General features: G+C 34.8%; 3 protein-coding genes across 7 annotated transcripts in view; 2 read left to right on the forward strand and 1 right to left on the reverse strand.

The window, feature by feature from the left end:
- LOC134532740 (uncharacterized) overlaps positions 1-1,324 on the forward strand; it is a 40,367-nt gene extending 39,043 nt beyond the window's left edge. The window contains exon 24 of the mRNA XM_063369547.1: positions 394-1,324. Within this exon, the coding sequence (XP_063225617.1) occupies positions 394-589 (196 nt within the window). The 3' untranslated portion in view covers positions 590-1,324. The remainder of the gene's footprint in view (positions 1-393) is intronic.
- Positions 983-13,545, reverse strand: LOC134532742 (dehydrodolichyl diphosphate synthase complex subunit DHDDS). Of its 4 annotated transcripts, none has more exons than XM_063369550.1 (6): positions 13,186-13,545; positions 12,024-12,209; positions 8,181-8,342; positions 6,661-6,809; positions 5,304-5,488; positions 983-3,637 (listed from the first exon to the last, which is right to left on the reverse strand). In XM_063369550.1, exons 2-6 carry the CDS (start codon positions 12,182-12,184, stop codon positions 3,419-3,421), a joined length of 876 nt encoding a protein of 291 aa, XP_063225620.1. In that variant the 5' UTR covers positions 12,185-12,209; positions 13,186-13,545; the 3' UTR covers positions 983-3,418. The 4 variants fall into 4 exon arrangements, with proteins under 4 accessions (XP_063225620.1, XP_063225623.1, XP_063225622.1 ...); XM_063369553.1 differs by lacking the exon at positions 13,186-13,545 and adding an exon at positions 12,603-12,910; XM_063369552.1 differs by lacking the exon at positions 13,186-13,545 and adding an exon at positions 12,437-12,897.
- Positions 13,072-18,245, forward strand: part of LOC134532739 (PH-interacting protein) — a 30,122-nt gene continuing 24,948 nt past the window's right edge. The window contains exons 1-5 of one of the 2 annotated variants that reach the window (XM_063369546.1): positions 13,073-13,260; positions 13,350-13,408; positions 13,486-13,515; positions 13,665-13,724; positions 17,844-17,994. In XM_063369546.1, coding sequence (XP_063225616.1) covers positions 13,221-13,260; positions 13,350-13,408; positions 13,486-13,515; positions 13,665-13,724; positions 17,844-17,994 — 340 coding nt within the window. In that variant the 5' untranslated portion in view covers positions 13,073-13,220. Of the gene's footprint in view, positions 13,409-13,485; positions 13,516-13,664; positions 13,725-17,843; positions 17,995-18,245 lie in introns of both variants that reach the window. The other variant, XM_063369545.1, reaches the window with a different exon arrangement.

Here is an 18,245-nt window from a genome sequence, read left to right on the forward strand (position 1 = left end):
TAATTTTAACATATTTAGTGAATGTATGATGTGTAACCTAGTAAAAATCATTTTTCATGGCGTTCTTTGTCCTTGATCATTAATCTGCCTCTACAGTGAAACTCCGTACAAATACAAACTAACAACTTCACAAAAAATGCACCACCCAATGTTTTATGAAGAGCTGTCTTTAAATAATGGAAACTGTGTTTGAGATCTGGGCCAAAACGAGCACAACTTCAAGCAATGTCCTTCAGGGGTCACGGATCTTTGGTTAAAACTAACTCTGTCGATTTTATTTACTCTACTATTCACTTATAATCAGTTTGGAAAATAACTTTTAGCTTATGCTCAATTTTACTGTTTTCATCATCTTCAATAGGTAGTCTAGATATAGGTGTTTGTCTGTTTCAGGCTACACATCAACAAGAAAGGTGGTACTGACATTATTGCCCCACCAGTGATTGTTGCGTACACAACCTCAAGTGTCACAATCAATATTTCACCACTGCTGTACGGCGACTTGACAGGAGTGTGCGGGGACTACAATGGAGACTCGAGCAACGATCACAGCGTACACTCCATCATGACGACCTGCCCATTAGAGTAATATGTTTTATTAATATTACATACAACCAAAAAGCAACACCCGTACAGTATTGGAATCCCACTCAATTGACAATATATTCCACCCAGCTAGCTAATATTCTTTTGCAGATAAGTACAATACAAGTTAATAACTTAGAGTCTTATGTCAGGAAGTCTAATAATTTATAATAATAAAACACTAAATAAATAGTAAAGATTCTTATTTAAAATATTGCTTGGATAAAAGTGTAATCTTTGTACAAGAAATGCTTTAAAATTTCAAATATTTGGTTTCAGCAGTTAAATATTGATTTAAAATAAGTGCAGTAAATTATGTAGGTCCAGCCTAAGAACCTGTCTAAAGTACCAACCAAATTATGAATAAAATAGTATAAATAATGCAAGATTACTGAAACACACATTCAGAAAAATAACAGATTTATTGCATCAAAAACTGAATACTGTACATAACATAATGGACATATATAAAATTATACAAGGATAAAGAAAGCCAAAGAATTTCAGTCAATGGGTAGTTACAAAAAAAAAATTACAATGGTGGATTATTTTGCATGCCATATACTTCCTACATAACTTAAATGAACAGTTAGTTAAGAAATTAAAGAGCTAATGTGTATTAAATTATGTTGTTGAATCACACTGTAAATATGCTTAGGCCCGTGGCAGCCAACCTGTGGCCTGTCACTCTAATATGAAATCACAATTTGGTTGTTAAATAAATTATAATCAATATCAATGAGAACAAATTTTATAGTATCACAAACATCCTATCTTCCTATCATATCATACAACCAGATTGGAAATCAATTGGCCAATACAAAAACTTTATACAACATACAAATTGACTGCTTGATTTTAAAATTATCCTAACCAATCATATTTACCACATTTGCCCGAAAATAAGTCGGCCCTGAATGTAAGACGACTCCCTCTTATGCAATTCAAGGTTCCAAGAAAAATTAACTTACTTTTTTTTCATTTCCTTGCGTAGTAGAGAGTTCACCGCACAGAATCACATAAAAAATCTAAATAATTTTTTCTTAATATTCTTGCCTAAATCACTGCAAGAATTAAAAATACCTTACCAACATTTAGTGTCATTAGTAATGCTTCTATTCAATATAATATAAAAATTCTGTAATTTTAAATGTAATTTGATTTTTAAAAATGTTGAAAAAAATTGTTTAATATTTTTCTCTTGGTTAGGCGTTTTAAAGGTTTTACTTTTTTGTTTGATTATGTGTATGAGAGGCATGTGGTGCATCTCAGAACAGAAAATCTTGTGTTATTTTTGCTTTCACCCATGTGTGCACGAGTTACTGCAAGTCTAGTTAGTGTGTGGGATGCCAATAAGAGCCCAAAGGTGCAGGTGTCAAAATGTGAAACAAAACATTCAAGAAATAAAAAAATTACATAACCTCAACTAACTAAACCTAAGTTGTGTAAATACAGTTGGCAACTGCAAAATTTGATTTCACCATGATGGCACGAAGTGAAATCATTTCATTTTTAAACAACTTTTCACTCGAGAATAGCAAATACAATCCATTGCAAAACACAAAAGAATGAAGTCACAAGATCTCAAGAATCAGCCCCCAGTATTAACATAAAAAAAAAAAATGGTTCCTAGAAAAAAAACTTATTTACGTTACTGCTTGGACTGCCATTTACATATAAAGTAAATCACCTTCCAAACACACATGTACACATCTTGTACATTTTGTAGTATTTGAATGTAATTTAACAGAAGAAAAAAAATAGCTCATAACTCAGTACAAAACAAAATCAGAACAATGTCCTATTATAGGCCATGAACAAAACATCAAAAATGGAATGAATGTGCCATTTTCTACAACAAGATTAATGCCAAGTTCACAGAGCAAACTGGTAAGATCTGGTAAGATGCACTCACAGGCACATATAATGTGCAGTACAATACAATTGACACTGCACAAACCAGGTGGGCAAAGCTGGGTATTTCATTTCAAAATTGAAGCGAATATTGCCAAACAATTTCATCAGTCAAATCAATTTTCAATAGGTTTTTTTTACTAGCACTAAACATATATGAGTAAGAAATAAATACTAGTATGAGCTAATAAAAGATATAAAAACCCTTAGTTATGTGTTGCAACTAAAAATGTTTGGTTATTTTCGTTGCTTAAGCACGTATAGGCCCAAAAAACATACCTATTTATTCACAATATTATATTGTCTTCTTACAGAATATCTACAGGTCAACAAAGTCACCAGAAGTATCAAAACAAATAGTAATAGTTCGGAAAGTCACGAAACTTTAATTTCCGGCAGCCCTTAGCAGACTTGCATTTTGTTTTTTGATGCTTCACTTCATTTCCTAGTCTCACATTAAATATGAATAGTTGGAAAAAAGTTCACTTAAATGATTTGACAATTAATTATCTCTGAAAAGATTTTTGCTTCTGAACTTAATCAGCACGTTCCTACGAGTAGAAAATTGTTTTTGCAGTATATTTCATTTTGCTTATTATAGCAACATAAAATGATCCTGAAGTTGATTCACCAGGTATTTGTAGACATGCTGTCTTAGCACGCATATGTTACACCAAAAAGTAATTTTTACCTTTTATTAAATCTGACATATATATATATAAAAATGAATTCAAGCACATTTTGAACATCGCTTTAAAGCCTGAAGCAAAAATTTATTCTGAACGAAATATTTTTGACTTTGCATTTTAGAAGCTTTGCCCACCGCTATAAAAATGAAATACCCCCAAACCCAGCACCATTACTCGTACGCGAACACGAAACGCTCTTATCTCCGCAGCACGGCCCTAGGGGCGCCGGGTCACAAGGAGGCCCTGCTGACCTCCTCGAGGGCAGAGACCCTCTCCCCCCGCACGTGCTCGCGGAACAGCACGGCCCGGGGCGAGCACGGCCGACCCGCGCCCACCAGGCCGGACAGCTGAGCGTGGCAGCGCTGGTAGTACAACACCGCGGCCAGCATGTGCCAGAAGCTGAAGTCCGGCCACAGCACGTCCGTGAAGTAAATGCACGAGCAGCAGATCTGCAAGGTGCAGCTGCCATCACTCAACAGCTCTTAAGTTTTCAGTACAGAGTGAAATGGTGCCCACCGGTGCCATATTGATTCCATCCGGCTTGCAGTTTTTAACCTGTTAAGTATTTTTGTGTACGTTCATCTTAAAGGACTAAAAATTTCTACTACAGGTGTTGGCAATTGTCAGGGCATTACTAATTACCCCCCCCCCCCCCCCCAGGGTATCTTTATTTGCACCTTGACAACAAGGGTTGACTCATAGACTTTCAACATCAGTTATTTTTAAGCGGCAAAGTTTGCATTACCTCTACGAACAACCTCCAGTAACTGTATTGGTATGTAATTTGACGACCATGTTTAGGTGAAATAAAACAAAACATGTTGAAGAACTATTTTATTTAATTAGCAATATTACCTCAAATTCAGAGGAAGAACTAACCTAAATATTTTATACTTTTTTTCTTTTCTTTTCCTGCAGTGCTACATTATCTTGCTGGTGTTTTCATGAACTACGACTAATGGATTTTTGCTAGCAGGTGATCTTTGATATGGCACAAGGTGCACTAGCTTGCATGATCTTAAGCTGGGTTTACAATTGATTTCCTTAAGAATTATAACTTAACATCGAGCACACGATTAAGTCAAAACTACATTTTCCAGTTTATGATTGACATAGAAGTTGTTAATTCTAACCAATCACAGCACAAAACACATGGTCGGCCATTGTTCGAAACGGAGAAGCAGGTTTGAAATAGGTTATTGACAAATAGAATATCTATTTTTTGAAATGGATGATGATTACAAATGACAAATATACGAATTCTAACCCAAAATACTGCCTCGCTCGGTCCAATAATAAGACATAAACTTCCGGTTGAAAGGTTCTGGTTTGTTGTGATTGGTCGCTTCCCTCAAGTCTTAACGAAAAATATAAAATATAACCATTTCTGTTAAGTCTTAAGTCATCATATGGTTCGCACACGACCCGTCAAAATTCACACACGACAATCATAAACCATTCCACTAGTTTACATAGAGTCATATGGTAAGTACACGACTAAGTCTTAAGTCTTAATTCTTAATTTTCAATCGTAACCCAACCTTTAACACATGTCAAGAACTTTCATAATAGAGTTTTTTTGAGTAAGTTGCGTGATTTTTTTTTTAGTATTTGCAAAAAAAATTGTTTATAAATTTAAATAAAACTTAACTTAGCAAACATTGGACTTAAGTGCTCAGATTTCCTTAGCACTTGATTTTTGAAGGCAAAAAAAAAGTAGGGTCACTGTTAAATACTGTGAAAAGATTCAGGGATGCCCTCAAACTAAAAAAAGAAACCATAACAGTGAAAAACCTTCACCTTGGATGGTCATACTGCATTATGAACCAGAGTCCTCTAAAATAGAGCCACACTACTGAACCATTTTCTTTTGGTACAAAAGGACAGTGACTACTAACCTACCAGCAAGCTACCCACCAAGAAACAAAATTGCAGATTTGGGCTAAGTACTAACTGTATGGTACAGTACAAGTTGTATCAAGAAATTTTTTGTGACTTTTATCTACGAATCCAATATTTACTATTATATTTTTTTACCCTTACATCAAAAATTTCTACTTTTTTATTTTAATGCCATTGTACAACCACGGTGCATTCGAGGAGCAGAAACTGTACCTGCCACAGCAAGAAGTCGCTGAACCTCACTTCCCCCGACGTCCTAATGAGCAGGTCGGGATCAGGGCTGCAGCCTGTGTACAGGCAGCCGCTGATGAGGGCCTCGTCAACGTCGTCCAGCGACAACGCCTTGCTGCCGACGCCCGACGCAACCGTCCTCACGGCCGCTGTTATCTCATCCCTAGCTGCACACACACCGCACACGCTTGTCTTGCACTCCATCTAAACCTACCACCAAACAGCTGCAGATCACTAGTTTGCCTCGTTGATTTATGATTATAGCCAGTTTTTATTATGTTAAGAAAGAGCAACATTTTTTTTATTAAAAACAGTGAATTGCGTCTTTATTGTCATTAAAAATTAAAACACATGTAGACTAATAATAAGAACATGTCAAACCCAATTACATTGATTCATTGCTTCAAAATGTTATGGTAAGATATTTAAAATGTTTATATTAAACAATTATGCACATACACAAAAAACTGTCGAAAACTTTCAATAAGTTCTTAGTTCATGAGAAAGTTATAAATATAAAAATTGAAAGTACAGCTAAACAATTTTTTAAACTGCAACATCTAAAACCACATTTTTATTACTACTACGTAATATGAATCAAAAAATCAATATGCAAATCATTCTACTTAAACATTTACTTGTGTTTCTCTGTAGGCTTTTAGCCACGTTTGTACAGCATTAGCTATAGATTGCTTTTATTTACTTTTAAAACACCATGAATAGAAACCAATTATTTTTACTTAGGACATAAAAGTTATATTTTTTAAATAAAAGCCTAAACTAAAGATATATGAATATAATTCTGTATTTTAATACCAAAAAAGATGAGATAATTGAGCCAAATTTTGCTATATTTTATGTTTTGCCTTGTATTTCGGTGTTATGTGGTGTACTAACGATTTTTGTATTTGGCGGTGTATTGACTTCAATTTCGCTGTTATTTTGCTTTTATAGCTATTAAGAATATAATCTTGCCTCTATTTATTAAATAGTAATTCAAATTAGCTCCAATTATTTTACTGTAAAAGGCTGCTTATCAAGTAACTTCTTATTACTTTACAGGATATTGCCAAGTACCCGAGTGGTTTGCAGTACCAAATCTTTGAATTATGCAAATTTAAATGGTTACCATGAATTAACAGACTGAATTGATCATCACTATCAGAAACTATCCATATATAAAAATAAAACCCATAAATTATAAATATTGTTTTAAAAAATTATCATAAGTAGGACCTTCTACATAATTTTCTATGGCTTCATGTAATGATCATGCAGTATGAATTACATACACTAATTAGTGACTTTTTTTTAAAATATATATTAGAAATTTTCTGACCTGTATACGAAAATGCCACATTCAGAAATGCTTTACTGTTGTCTCTCGTCATGATAACGGCATCAGCAATCAACTTATGAACATCAGGTGGCAAAAGACTGAGGTTCCCAATAACTCGTATGCAGACCCCATGCTCCATCAGTTTGTCCCTGAAAACCAAGGATTACTGGAAGCTGCAAGAAACAAAGATTTCACGACATGAATACTAAATTTTTTTATTTTTTTTGATTAAAAACCATGCCTAGAGACAGAAACAAACAATATAAATATTGGAGAATATTGTGTAAACATAAAGTGAAAAACCCTCAATCATTATGGCCATACTGGGTTCCAAACCTGAGTTCTCTAGAATAGTGTCATACTATGCACCATCTTGTTCACTAAGTAGGATTGGACGAACTGTATACAACAATACAAGTTGTATCAAGAAATTTTTATCACTTTTATCTATAAAATATTTTTAAAAAAATTTTTTTTACCTTTGCAACAAAATTTCTACTTTTTTCTTCAATACATGGAGGCAGTTATAGAATTAAAGTGCAAGATAAAGAGAAATAAGAAGTCAATGAAATGAAAAAAAGATAAATAACATTGCATGTGGCCTCTCATCCAACAATTTTAATTGCATTTAATAGTTTTGAGGTTTATAGTTATTTATTCTTTAAATGGGCTTACTGTCTTGTCCAGTGGTGAGGAGCTAGAGCGGTAAGAAGGACGGAAAGGGAAGTGTTGCTTGGCCAATACTAGGGTGCTGGTATACCGGTTCAAAATATGTTGACCATGTAGTGTAAGCAAGCAATACGTAGATACACGCACCAGCATCATTACAGTGACCGGGTTTTTTTTAGAACAGTACAGAGAGTAGCTCGCAAGATGTTTGGCCTGCACTATACAGGCGGGACCCTAGACTTGGCAGAGCTCTGGGCCATTTACTTATGCAGGGACTCAAAATATTCTGGAGAGGGACCTCGTCGAGCACCTGAGAGATGTGGAATAGCCATCCCTCAAAAATATAAGGAATCAACAACTAACAACATTTTCAATCCAACCTTTATCTTAAATTTCAACTAATGTCTTGGTAATCTGTCTTAAGAAATTCTGATATTCTTTTGTAATAAATTATACTCAAGTTATTTTTATAAATCCTAATGATTGATTTCTGGTGAATTAGCATCATTACATTAGGAAATTAAAAAAAAATTGAAATTTTTTGTAGCAATAAATCATGATAACACAATTGAAATCTAAAAGAGATTGAGCATCACTTTGAATTACATGCTAATATAACTATTGAATACTCCCTTTTTCTCATTAATGTCGGTATTTTTCACAGAAAAACAGACACACAAGGAAAATAAAAATGAAAAGGACTGGGGTGGGGCCCTGGGTGGTTGCCCCACTCGCCTCGCTCAGGAACCGCCCCTGCACTATGTATGCCTCTACTGGAAGGATTAAAAAAATAGATTCTAACCAGGTGCACAATTGTGCACATGCCAGTACCACAAGTAAACTGCACCCACTTCTCACTGAGCAGCCTCTGAAACTTCTCTCTTGCGAGCTGCATGAGGGCGTCTACTTCCTCCGCGCTGCGCTTGAAGTTCTCGATGCTGAACGCGTACACCGTCACCTCGGGGACACCCAGGTCCAGACACCACTGCAGCGTCTCCGCCAGCTTGTCGAACCTGCGAGCAATCAGCGGAACTAACATTCACAAGCCACCTACCAGAAAAATTTGACTTCCTGAAAAACCACGCTAGCCTACACGCCAAACAAAATAAATACAACACACACAATGTTGGTAATAAAAAAATCTTTTTTTAGCCGAAGCATTTACAGTCCTTGTGTGGCCTCCCCTGCTGGTCAAATAACCATTCAACCCACAGTGGAGCACAACTTCGTTGCTGTCAGGAGTTGCGTGTACGTAAGACAAGTGGCTAAACTCGCGAAATAAGTGTGATCCCAAAATACTGCAACTGCCCTGAATGACGGTTCTAAACACAAACAAATTTTGGCAGAGATATACTAAGCAGAACTGCATAGAACCAGAAGAAAAAGTGCACTAAACTTTTACCAATTACAAAACCAATTTTAAGTACTGCTATATCATGCACAGGTTTATTCAAAATAACTTGCGATATCATATAAATACCTTTACTCCAAATGGCTGCTACCATACACCATACACATATCAATAAAATCATAAACAAGTCCATGAAAATGATGATTTATAATATTTTCCTAAAATACAAGTATATATTACAATACTTTCTTTCATGCAAAAAAAAAGGCGGAAGCTCAAGAAAAAAATACCAAATATTAATAAATATAAATTATTTATATATTAAATTGATTCCATAAACATTGGCCAGAACCTTTATCAATCAAATTAATTTAAATATTAACTATATTGCCTCCCTAGCAAATCCCTAGTCTGGTAAAGTTCTATATTACATTGTCTTTAGTACCAAGTTAATTTCTTTTATTTGTAAAGTAGTAAATTTTTCTGTGAGCTTAATGTATTTCCAGCTTTTAAAAGCACAGAAAATTGCAGCTAATAGTTCTCCAATCAAAAGGGGCTTGTGCAGGCAGCAGGATGACACAATTTATATAAATTGTAATAGCCTAAAATTGCACGGCAATTTTTTATGAAAACGTGGACGTAATTCTAATTATAGGTTTTTCCTGCTTGGCCATGAATTCAAATCAGGCAAAGTTCAACATCCAACCTGTTTCACTGCTGTCCATTAGCTCCGGGGTAAAATTGTGACGAGAAATATAAAATTGAAATATTGTAACTCATAGTCTCTCCGACAAAACACAAAATGCATACGTCCCGCATGCATTGCCAAGACGTTGAAAGGCAAAGAACATCATGACCGTCCACGCCATGGCCATGGCTGAAGACGTCACCGAACACTCCCGGCAACCGTTGTTCAGTTCTCCTGCGATACTTGCTCGCGTTCACAGGCCTTGTCGCCCGCATGTTCACAGCTCTCCGACCCGAATTCAACTTTCTCGTCACTCCGAGCAAACGCATCGTCCATGTCATCACACCTACTTTTTTTTATTTCTCAGACACACTATCACCATCTGTCGGGCCTCGGTTGCACTACTTAACAACAGTCCGAAACTACCGCAGCAATATCGGCGCTGTCTCAAGCTCACACTAATTAGCATCTCATGCACTCACCTCTGGAGTTTGACTGATCGCATGTAATTGACCACAGAAATTAATAAATACAATAATTTATACATCTGTAAAATTATGAACTGCCACTCACACAAAATAGCTTACATTTACGTACCTATTTGAGCTGCCGTAAATAAACATTAAAACTTACAATAAAACTAATTACAGACTAAAATACATAGGGTAACATAAACTAAAATATAAAATGTATGAACCAGAATATTTTGTAGCCTTGTTTAGCCACACTTGAATTAATGTTCAAACATTTTACAACAGCCGCCCTTCCACCATAACTAAACCGCAAAACAAAATATGCAGCGAACCTTTGGATAGTAACACCCGAAATTGCTGTTGAACAACACATAGGTACTTTTAACAATACTGTTGTTAATCCTAAGGCTGGGCTTATAAACTTTGCCAGAAATGCCAGAGCGAAGATGCAACATGCAAAAAAGCACAGGAAAATTACATTAACATCACCAGACATCACCAACCTTAAAACTTGAAACTATAAAACTATAGGAAAATTTTCTTTGTCTGGGCTTCTTTCATTAAAACCATTTTTCATGAAAAGAGAAAACACATAAATTGATAATAAAAAAAGGAATTTGCTTTTACTTTGTGATACTATAATAAGAGAGCATAATCCGTGCGATAAAAAATAAAACCATAGCCTTCTATACACATTACTTCTGTATTTTTAAAAGTTTTCGAAACACTTTCCTTCAAATATAGAAGGTGGAGACGCAAGACGAAACTCAAGAAATTCAAAGCTATTCAATACTATTGTTGAGATTATTTATTTATGAAAAGGTATTTGAAAATGTTAGTAGTTCTTAGGTAAAGCAAGTAACTACAAATAAATAAAGTTTGTCTGGGTAGGTTAGATGGTTAAATCAAACATCTTACATTTCAGCAAAACTGTACATTCATACACAGTTCAAAAATAGAATTGTGGAAAATTTAATAAAGGCTTAAATTTATATTACATTAAGTAATTATATAAGACTTAAATTAATCTATTGTAAATTGCAGGAAAATGTTAACTATTACAGAAAAATTCTTAGGAATTGATTTTGATCAAAAATTTTTAATCTGCTGACTACATCATATCCAGTGCAAAACTATTAGGCTTATCCTAATATATATTGAGATATTTTGTGGAATTAATTGATTTTTAAAACTATCAAAACAATGTATCACGTATACTTGAAATTTTGGGAAATATTACTATACTAAAATTAGGGGGAAAAAAAGCTATTCATATAATAACAAAAGATAAAAGATGGTAATTTCTTAATGTAGACACTCTTTTGAAATTAAAAATTTTAAATTACAAAAATTGTGTTTACATAAACTAGGATAGATAGTGCTACCTGACATGAATTTCATATTTTGATCAGAAATTTGGCGGTACTTATGTTCCTTAACCAGTCCCTAAAAATGCATTTTTATATTCACGCGAGATACCTAACTAGACAACTTTGATGTTGGGGAGGGCCATGAATACCAGGGAATTATAGGGTGAAAACTACTTTAAAATCAAAATTTCATTTGACACTGACACCAAAATCAGCTACGATCATTTCTGAACCTCGATCGTTTAACATAATGTTTGAACGATAACAAAAACAAATTTTTTTTAGGAAACTATTACAGTTTTTGAAATTGTAGTGTAGGTAAACTTTTTCTTCTGTCGTAATATTAACTCAAGACTAAAATATTTAGTAAAAAAACAATTAATGCCTCACAGTTGGCACAAATTTAACCTATGCAATTTTAAAATGTGTAAATATAGTGTAAAATATTATTTAATGTTATTTTATTTAGGTATATAAATCTGTAAAATTAATTTGGGTTCCAATACATTATGCCGAATCTTGCTTTCATTTGAATTCATGTAAATATATTGTTCTATTTCAGTTTTTTAATTGTCTCATTCGAGTATGGTACACTTTCAGCTACGTTAACTACTGTAAACACTTGATTATATATACAGTTGACTTGTTCCATAGACATGGGTTATACCATAAGAATAGGCCCTACAGAATGAATTGCATAAATTAAATAAATAAATATTCCTAGATCTATTTTGCATAATCTACAAGCTGGCATTTTTCTGAAACATTTAACTCTGAAGGGTATACATGCACACAGATAATAGATTATTTACCCTTTTGTGTGACCATCTATTTTCTTTATGTGATTTTTTTGAGCAAATCTTCTATTTCCATCCATAATAAAAGCAATGTGTTTTGGCATTGGACCACATTTTATCACTTTGATGCAAAATGATTGCAGCCAACTCAGAGAGCTTTCTCGTATCCACGACATGCTTCAATCAAGAATCAACTGTAAGCTGAAAAAAATATAAATATGCATTGGTCACAACTTATGAAACTGTTAAATGTTCCAAACACAATGGCTAATGCTTTGTACAAGCATATAAGAAACCACATAAAATAATTGATAGGTATAACATAACATAGATATACTCAATTTGAAAAATCATAATATTTATGGATACTCAAAGTTACTCATAGTAAGAAACACTTAAGTTTCGCATTAACAGTAACTGACATTTACCCCTTACACCTTGAATGCTGATGTATGCATAAGAATTTAAGGAATGCGAAGCAAATAAAGGTTTGTCAGCGACACTGCCTTCACTAGAAAGATACAATTAAAAGCACTTATAAATAATTTTATTTGAATGCTTCCCACTAAACCCAGAAGCAATCCTCACTTTTACCTAATGTACTTTACTCCCTGACACGTTGCATCATTTTGTGCGCTACTCAGCACAACAAACAACTAAATCAGCTGTTCCAGTGGCAGGTACTATCTTTATCACGGAGGTTGATCAGCATTCACGTGCGCCGACGCAAATGCCTTATAAAATGTAATTAGATGACGACAAATACTTTTTAAATAAAAATTAAGTATTATTAGAAAGCATTCATCCAACCGCGAATAAAACATGCATTTATTTTTTAAAAAGTGAATCCCTTGGCACAACACAAGCAGAAATAACGTTACAACCATTTTGTATTCATACGCGTAGTGAACGTTCTGCTGATGCTTTAACAAATATTTATCATGAAAAATATGAAAATTCATGTCATCATATTGAACTATATGTAGAGTTGTGATTCTGATACATAAGGAATAATTTTAAACGTAAAAATCAAATGATTTTGAATTTGAACTGTGGTGCTATTTTTAACCTACGCGGCGTACTACACTTACATGAAATGTTTTGGTTAGCCCAGTGTGTGAAATGATATAAAATGGTTAACACAAACATGTCACAAGAAAAATCACGATTCACGTACCTAATTTAATTTGTGCTCTTAAGCGATGCACTATCATGAGTGCCGAATCTTCTCAACATTCTTCTGTGACTTCAGGCAAGTAATCAGATCAACAATAAAATATGTAGAGCATAAAACTGGACAAGTGGAAAGCTTACTTCATAACGGTGATTTGTTTGTTTCAGAATTGTACTTTTTGATAGCCAAATTTTTGGCTGCTGGTCCTTGCAAGAAAACTGCTGAAGTAAGTATGGTTTTAAAAGCATCTTGGAGCTTAATTCGCACAGTAAAAAAATATAAAACATTGGTTTATTTTTGCAGGTTCTGAGACGTGAACTAGAACATGCAAAGGTAAGTGCAGCTGGTCCAATTGCTTCGTCTCTTGTGTTGTGGAACCGCATGGGTAGCACGTGGTTGGTTTTGAAAACATTACATGAGTAAAGGTCAGTGACCTAATAAAAAGACTTCTAATTTTTTTTTTTTTTACTTTTTATTTTTAGGTTTTGTCCAAAAGGCTTGATTGGCAAGGAAATGAGCACGATCAAACATTTGAAGAGCTGGTAAGACTTAAAAAACCATTAAAATTAATTTTTTTTTTTTTTACGTATGATGTGTGATTTCCATGTCCTGTGTTCAATTTGTCATAAATTGCCTTAATTGTTGAAATATTAATTCAGCTTTTAATTACAAACGTAAATGTTTCCGTCTCAAATTATTAAGTTCGTATTTTTATTTCACGTCCTCTCCTTTTACGCTTCTCATTTTTATTACGCAATGATGTACTTGCGCTGATAGCCAATGGAATGCGACACTGATGACGTACAAAGATCAATATGTTGCCACGGCGCATGTGATTGGTTGTGCTTAATTTCATATAAATGTAGCACGGCAAACGTAACAAGAAGTGTCTAATTATAAGGGAATTAATAGAAATGATAAATTAAACCATAATATACAATATTATAATACGTACAGTAGTTATAAAAATTCAATAGTAAATAACTTAAAAGGTTTCATTTTAATATTGGTGATAGTGTTAAGTGTGCATAGTTAAGTTTAAAATGCGTTTTTTTAATGGAAACGATATTTTTTACTTCGATTATATGAATTAAAAGATTTTTTTTTCACTTCAATATGCAAATCGATTACTACTTCTGAGAATCGATTGTAATCGATATGTATCGAAGTAAATATATTTACAAATTTGGCTATGTTTTTTCCGTAATGTTCAACTAAAGTAAAAAGTTAAATGCCAAATGTCAAATTTTTTAGAAGTTACTACGACTTCTTTTTTATTAACATCGTGATTTTGACATGTAACCAAGATCGATTTTGTGATTCGATTCATAATCGAATTCGTGTCTGTATTATTAATTGTAGGGTCAGCGAATAGATTAATAATAATCTAATGTTATCCAGAATATGTATTCTGCACCAAATATATTTAGATATGTATATATAAAAATATTCTGACATGAAATCACTTTCGTTATGATGTCAGATTGTATTATGTATATGTAATTTTGCGGTGATCCCAGTCTTTTTTTTTATCTTCCCCACACCCATCATTATTTTTCGGGAATTTTCTGCCACCCTTGTTACACCTTACACCCCATTTCTTTACTTCTTTCTTTTTCCCGTACCTATTTTCTTCGCATTTTTTGACATGGAAGAAGCTATTTGAAAGTGTTTCATTATATCCATACAGTGGATTGTAGGTAGGTATATAAAAATAGGTGGGTGTTACCTCCATTGTGAATGTCAGAAATTCTTCTCTACACTCATATTTAAAGAGAAAGGGTCAGAGGCTACATGTAAGGGCTAGGAAGATATGATGGGAGGACTAAAGGCAAAAATTAAGGAGCTGGGTAAGAAACCGGGGAAAATAAGGGTGGCAAGGGATGCGTACATAGAAAGGCTAATGGAATAAAGGGGGAAAGGAAATGGGGTGGATCTTTACAGCTTTATGGCAAGGGTGAAGGAGGAGGAGGAAGGAAGTGTTACTCAGTGGAAGAGTGGGGCAATGTATGGGGGGAGGGGGGTTTGCAGGGGGAAAAATCAAATTGGCTGCAGGAACATTACTTAACTGTATTTGTAAGGGGGGAGGTATGGGAGGATCGGAAAGTTGCAAATAGTAGAAAGGAGGGGTTTAGAGATAGGAAAGAAAGAGGTACAAAATGGGGTCAGGAGTTTGAAGGGGAGGAAGGCAGCGGAACTTGACGGGATAGGGAACAGCGACCTTAAGCCTTAAGTTGGGGGGTATGGAAGTTTGCAGATACACAATGGTTATGTTCCTAGAATCCCTGGAGGAGGGGAAATTGGCAAAACAATGGAAAGAAGTGGTAGTATGTTGGGGAGAGGGGTAGATGCATAGTCGAACTGAGATGATGAAGGAGCTTGGGAGGAGAAGGGTGGAAAGGTTAGTCAGAATGTAGCCTATAAGATGAAAACGGAGAGGGGGGATGCGGGTAGCTGGAGACTAGGATGCACAGAGTGGAGAGATCACAGGTGGAAGCTCCAGAGGGAATGGAGGCAAACAGAAAGAGGTAGGAACGCTCTTGGGTCAGACAGGGAGGAAGTGGAATGGCCTGGAGGAAGGAATGCTCTGGAGATGACTTGGTGGGGAGGGGGGAGGGAGGACTTTTCCACCGTGTGAAAGCCCAATTATGAGCATAACATGCAATCTTGTGCAGTTGAGCATACTTCTGGCATCAATCTCTCCACGCTGATTTCCCTTTACCCTCCAGAACTGCCAGCACACATTCCTCATCAAAACTACTTATTGCATTTGCCAACATTTTTTTAATCAGGGAATTTCCACTTTCTATTTTTTTTACACTTTCTCAAAAGTTTTCGGGAATTCTCCCTGCTGTTTCTACGCATCCCTATCTCTATTCTTTGTCCTATCCTCTCCTACCCTCCCTTCACATTAATTTCTTGATGCAAATTCATTAAGCTTCTGTTGACCTTGTCCTTTCCCTCTGTCATCTTTTCATTCATTGGTTCTTATGGGCTAATGAAGTGCTCACCCTGTTCATCCTTTAAAATCTCCTCCACTTGCCCGTTACCCACCTAGTTGCTCTTCTCTACATTCCCTCCAGTTTTCTCTCGGACACTGTTGCCGCATGTCACAGCTTACCATCATTGAAAAAGCAAAAATGAGATAGTTAGGCCATGTCCAGAGAATAGGAAAATGATGGCATTGAAGTACACAGAAAGAAGACCCTAAGGTTGACTAGGAGGAGGTGGGAAGAGCAGATAGTTAAATGAGTACAGGAGAGTAGAAGACTGGAGTAAAGTGAAGAATGAGGAATAGTGGAAGAACAGAGGAAGATGGAGGCATTTTACTTGGCCGACCGGGCCACAGGCTTGAAACAGTTGATCATGATGATGATGACTAATATTTTAACGAAAACAGAGAAATTAAAACAAAGCCATCTTTCATGTTCCTGTGCTCACACAGTATTCTTGATGTCTGAAAGTTGAAATTTGTTATTTATCACTGGGAACTGGAAGATTAGCATCTATTATTTTATAAATTAGCATTGATCTTTTGATTAATTTTATTATTTTAATGCAACTTAATTAAAACTTAATATTAACATTCTGAAAGCTTGCAAGTTAAATATTAATATTTACATATTCCTACAAAATAACTCTCCAGGTCAGTTTTGCACAAAAAAGTTATTTCATGCCTTTCTAGTTTCAAAACACAAAAAAAAAAAAAAAAAAAAAAGTACTTATTTTACTTAAACATTTGATGGTGCAATAGGTAGCAAACATTTTCAGGTTTTATTCATAGCATAATAAACAAATCAACTGGATTTATTGAGTAGGGCTTATATTTTGAAGTTATTTTTTTATAAATGTTACTTGGCTAAATTGAGACATGGCAATATCACATATATTGGTCATGAAAACTAGTGTAGAGAACAATTAACAGAATATCACCATATGGGTCAATTGTAACATTGGGGGGAACGCCAAGTACCTGAAGTATTGTTGTGCTCTACTTCTCGCTCCCGCTAGAGCAAAATTCGAGAGAGTGCAGCCTGTTTTGTTTTCATCTTGTTAACCAATCGTACAACTCTCGTCTGTGAGATGAGAAATCCTGGGACAAAAATGGTGGATGTGTATATTTTGTGAATTAACCGAAGTGATGTATATAATTCTTATGGATATAACTGGAGAAAAAAAATACGAAATATGCATAATAACTGACAGATTTTGTTTGTAAAGAAGGAGCTAATGCCTCAATATTTTTTTTTTTTAAATTCATTATCACCACCCTCTTCCAATAAATCAGTATTTATATTCATCATCCACGCGTAAGAAGTCGCAAGCAAAAGGAGATAACTTAAGTGCACATGTAGTTTCGAAGTTTTCTTTTTCCTTGCTGGGCACATGATGTAGGCCATACTTAAACTAACCTACAATTCGCACAAATTTTATGATTGGCATTCTTTTTTAAGTTAAATAATCCATTAAAAAATGTAAGGTAAATAAGTGCATACTTTTATTTCTGATTCTTTATTTTTCAAATTTTGCTGTACCTACCTGTTTTATATATATATTAAAAAAAAATAATAATTGTAAGTTTTGAATAGTTCTCAGCAATCTAGTAATAATTTGGAACTGTTATGGAGTGAAATTAAGTGTGGTTTATTGTGCTTCATTAGGAACGCAAGTATCCACACATCAGTCCTAATTATTTGCTGGAAATTTGTCGCCGCATCGGGCCGATCCTCGACAGAGACATCAAGCCGAGCATCCAAGGAGTGGAATCGCTGCTCGGGGCCGGACGCCAGTCCCTCCTCCGCACTGCTCAAGGTCACACCGCACACAAACATTACTCGCTTGTGTGGCCTTAGTTATTATCTTACTTTATCATTCAAAATGAATTAGCTTTCCTTCACATTATTGTGTATGCAGAACGATCTTCAGGAACATCACTGACAAGTGCTAAATTGATTTTCCTGCTTATATTTATATCCTTTTGCCTCATTCAAACACATAACTGGGTTCTATTTGTATATAGAGTAAAATATGGACATCTTGAACATGATGCCTCATCTTGTTTC

This window comes from Bacillus rossius, chromosome 6 (assembly GCF_032445375.1).
Source record: "Bacillus rossius redtenbacheri isolate Brsri chromosome 6, Brsri_v3, whole genome shotgun sequence".
NCBI classification, from domain to species: Eukaryota; Metazoa; Arthropoda; class Insecta; order Phasmatodea; family Bacillidae; genus Bacillus; species Bacillus rossius.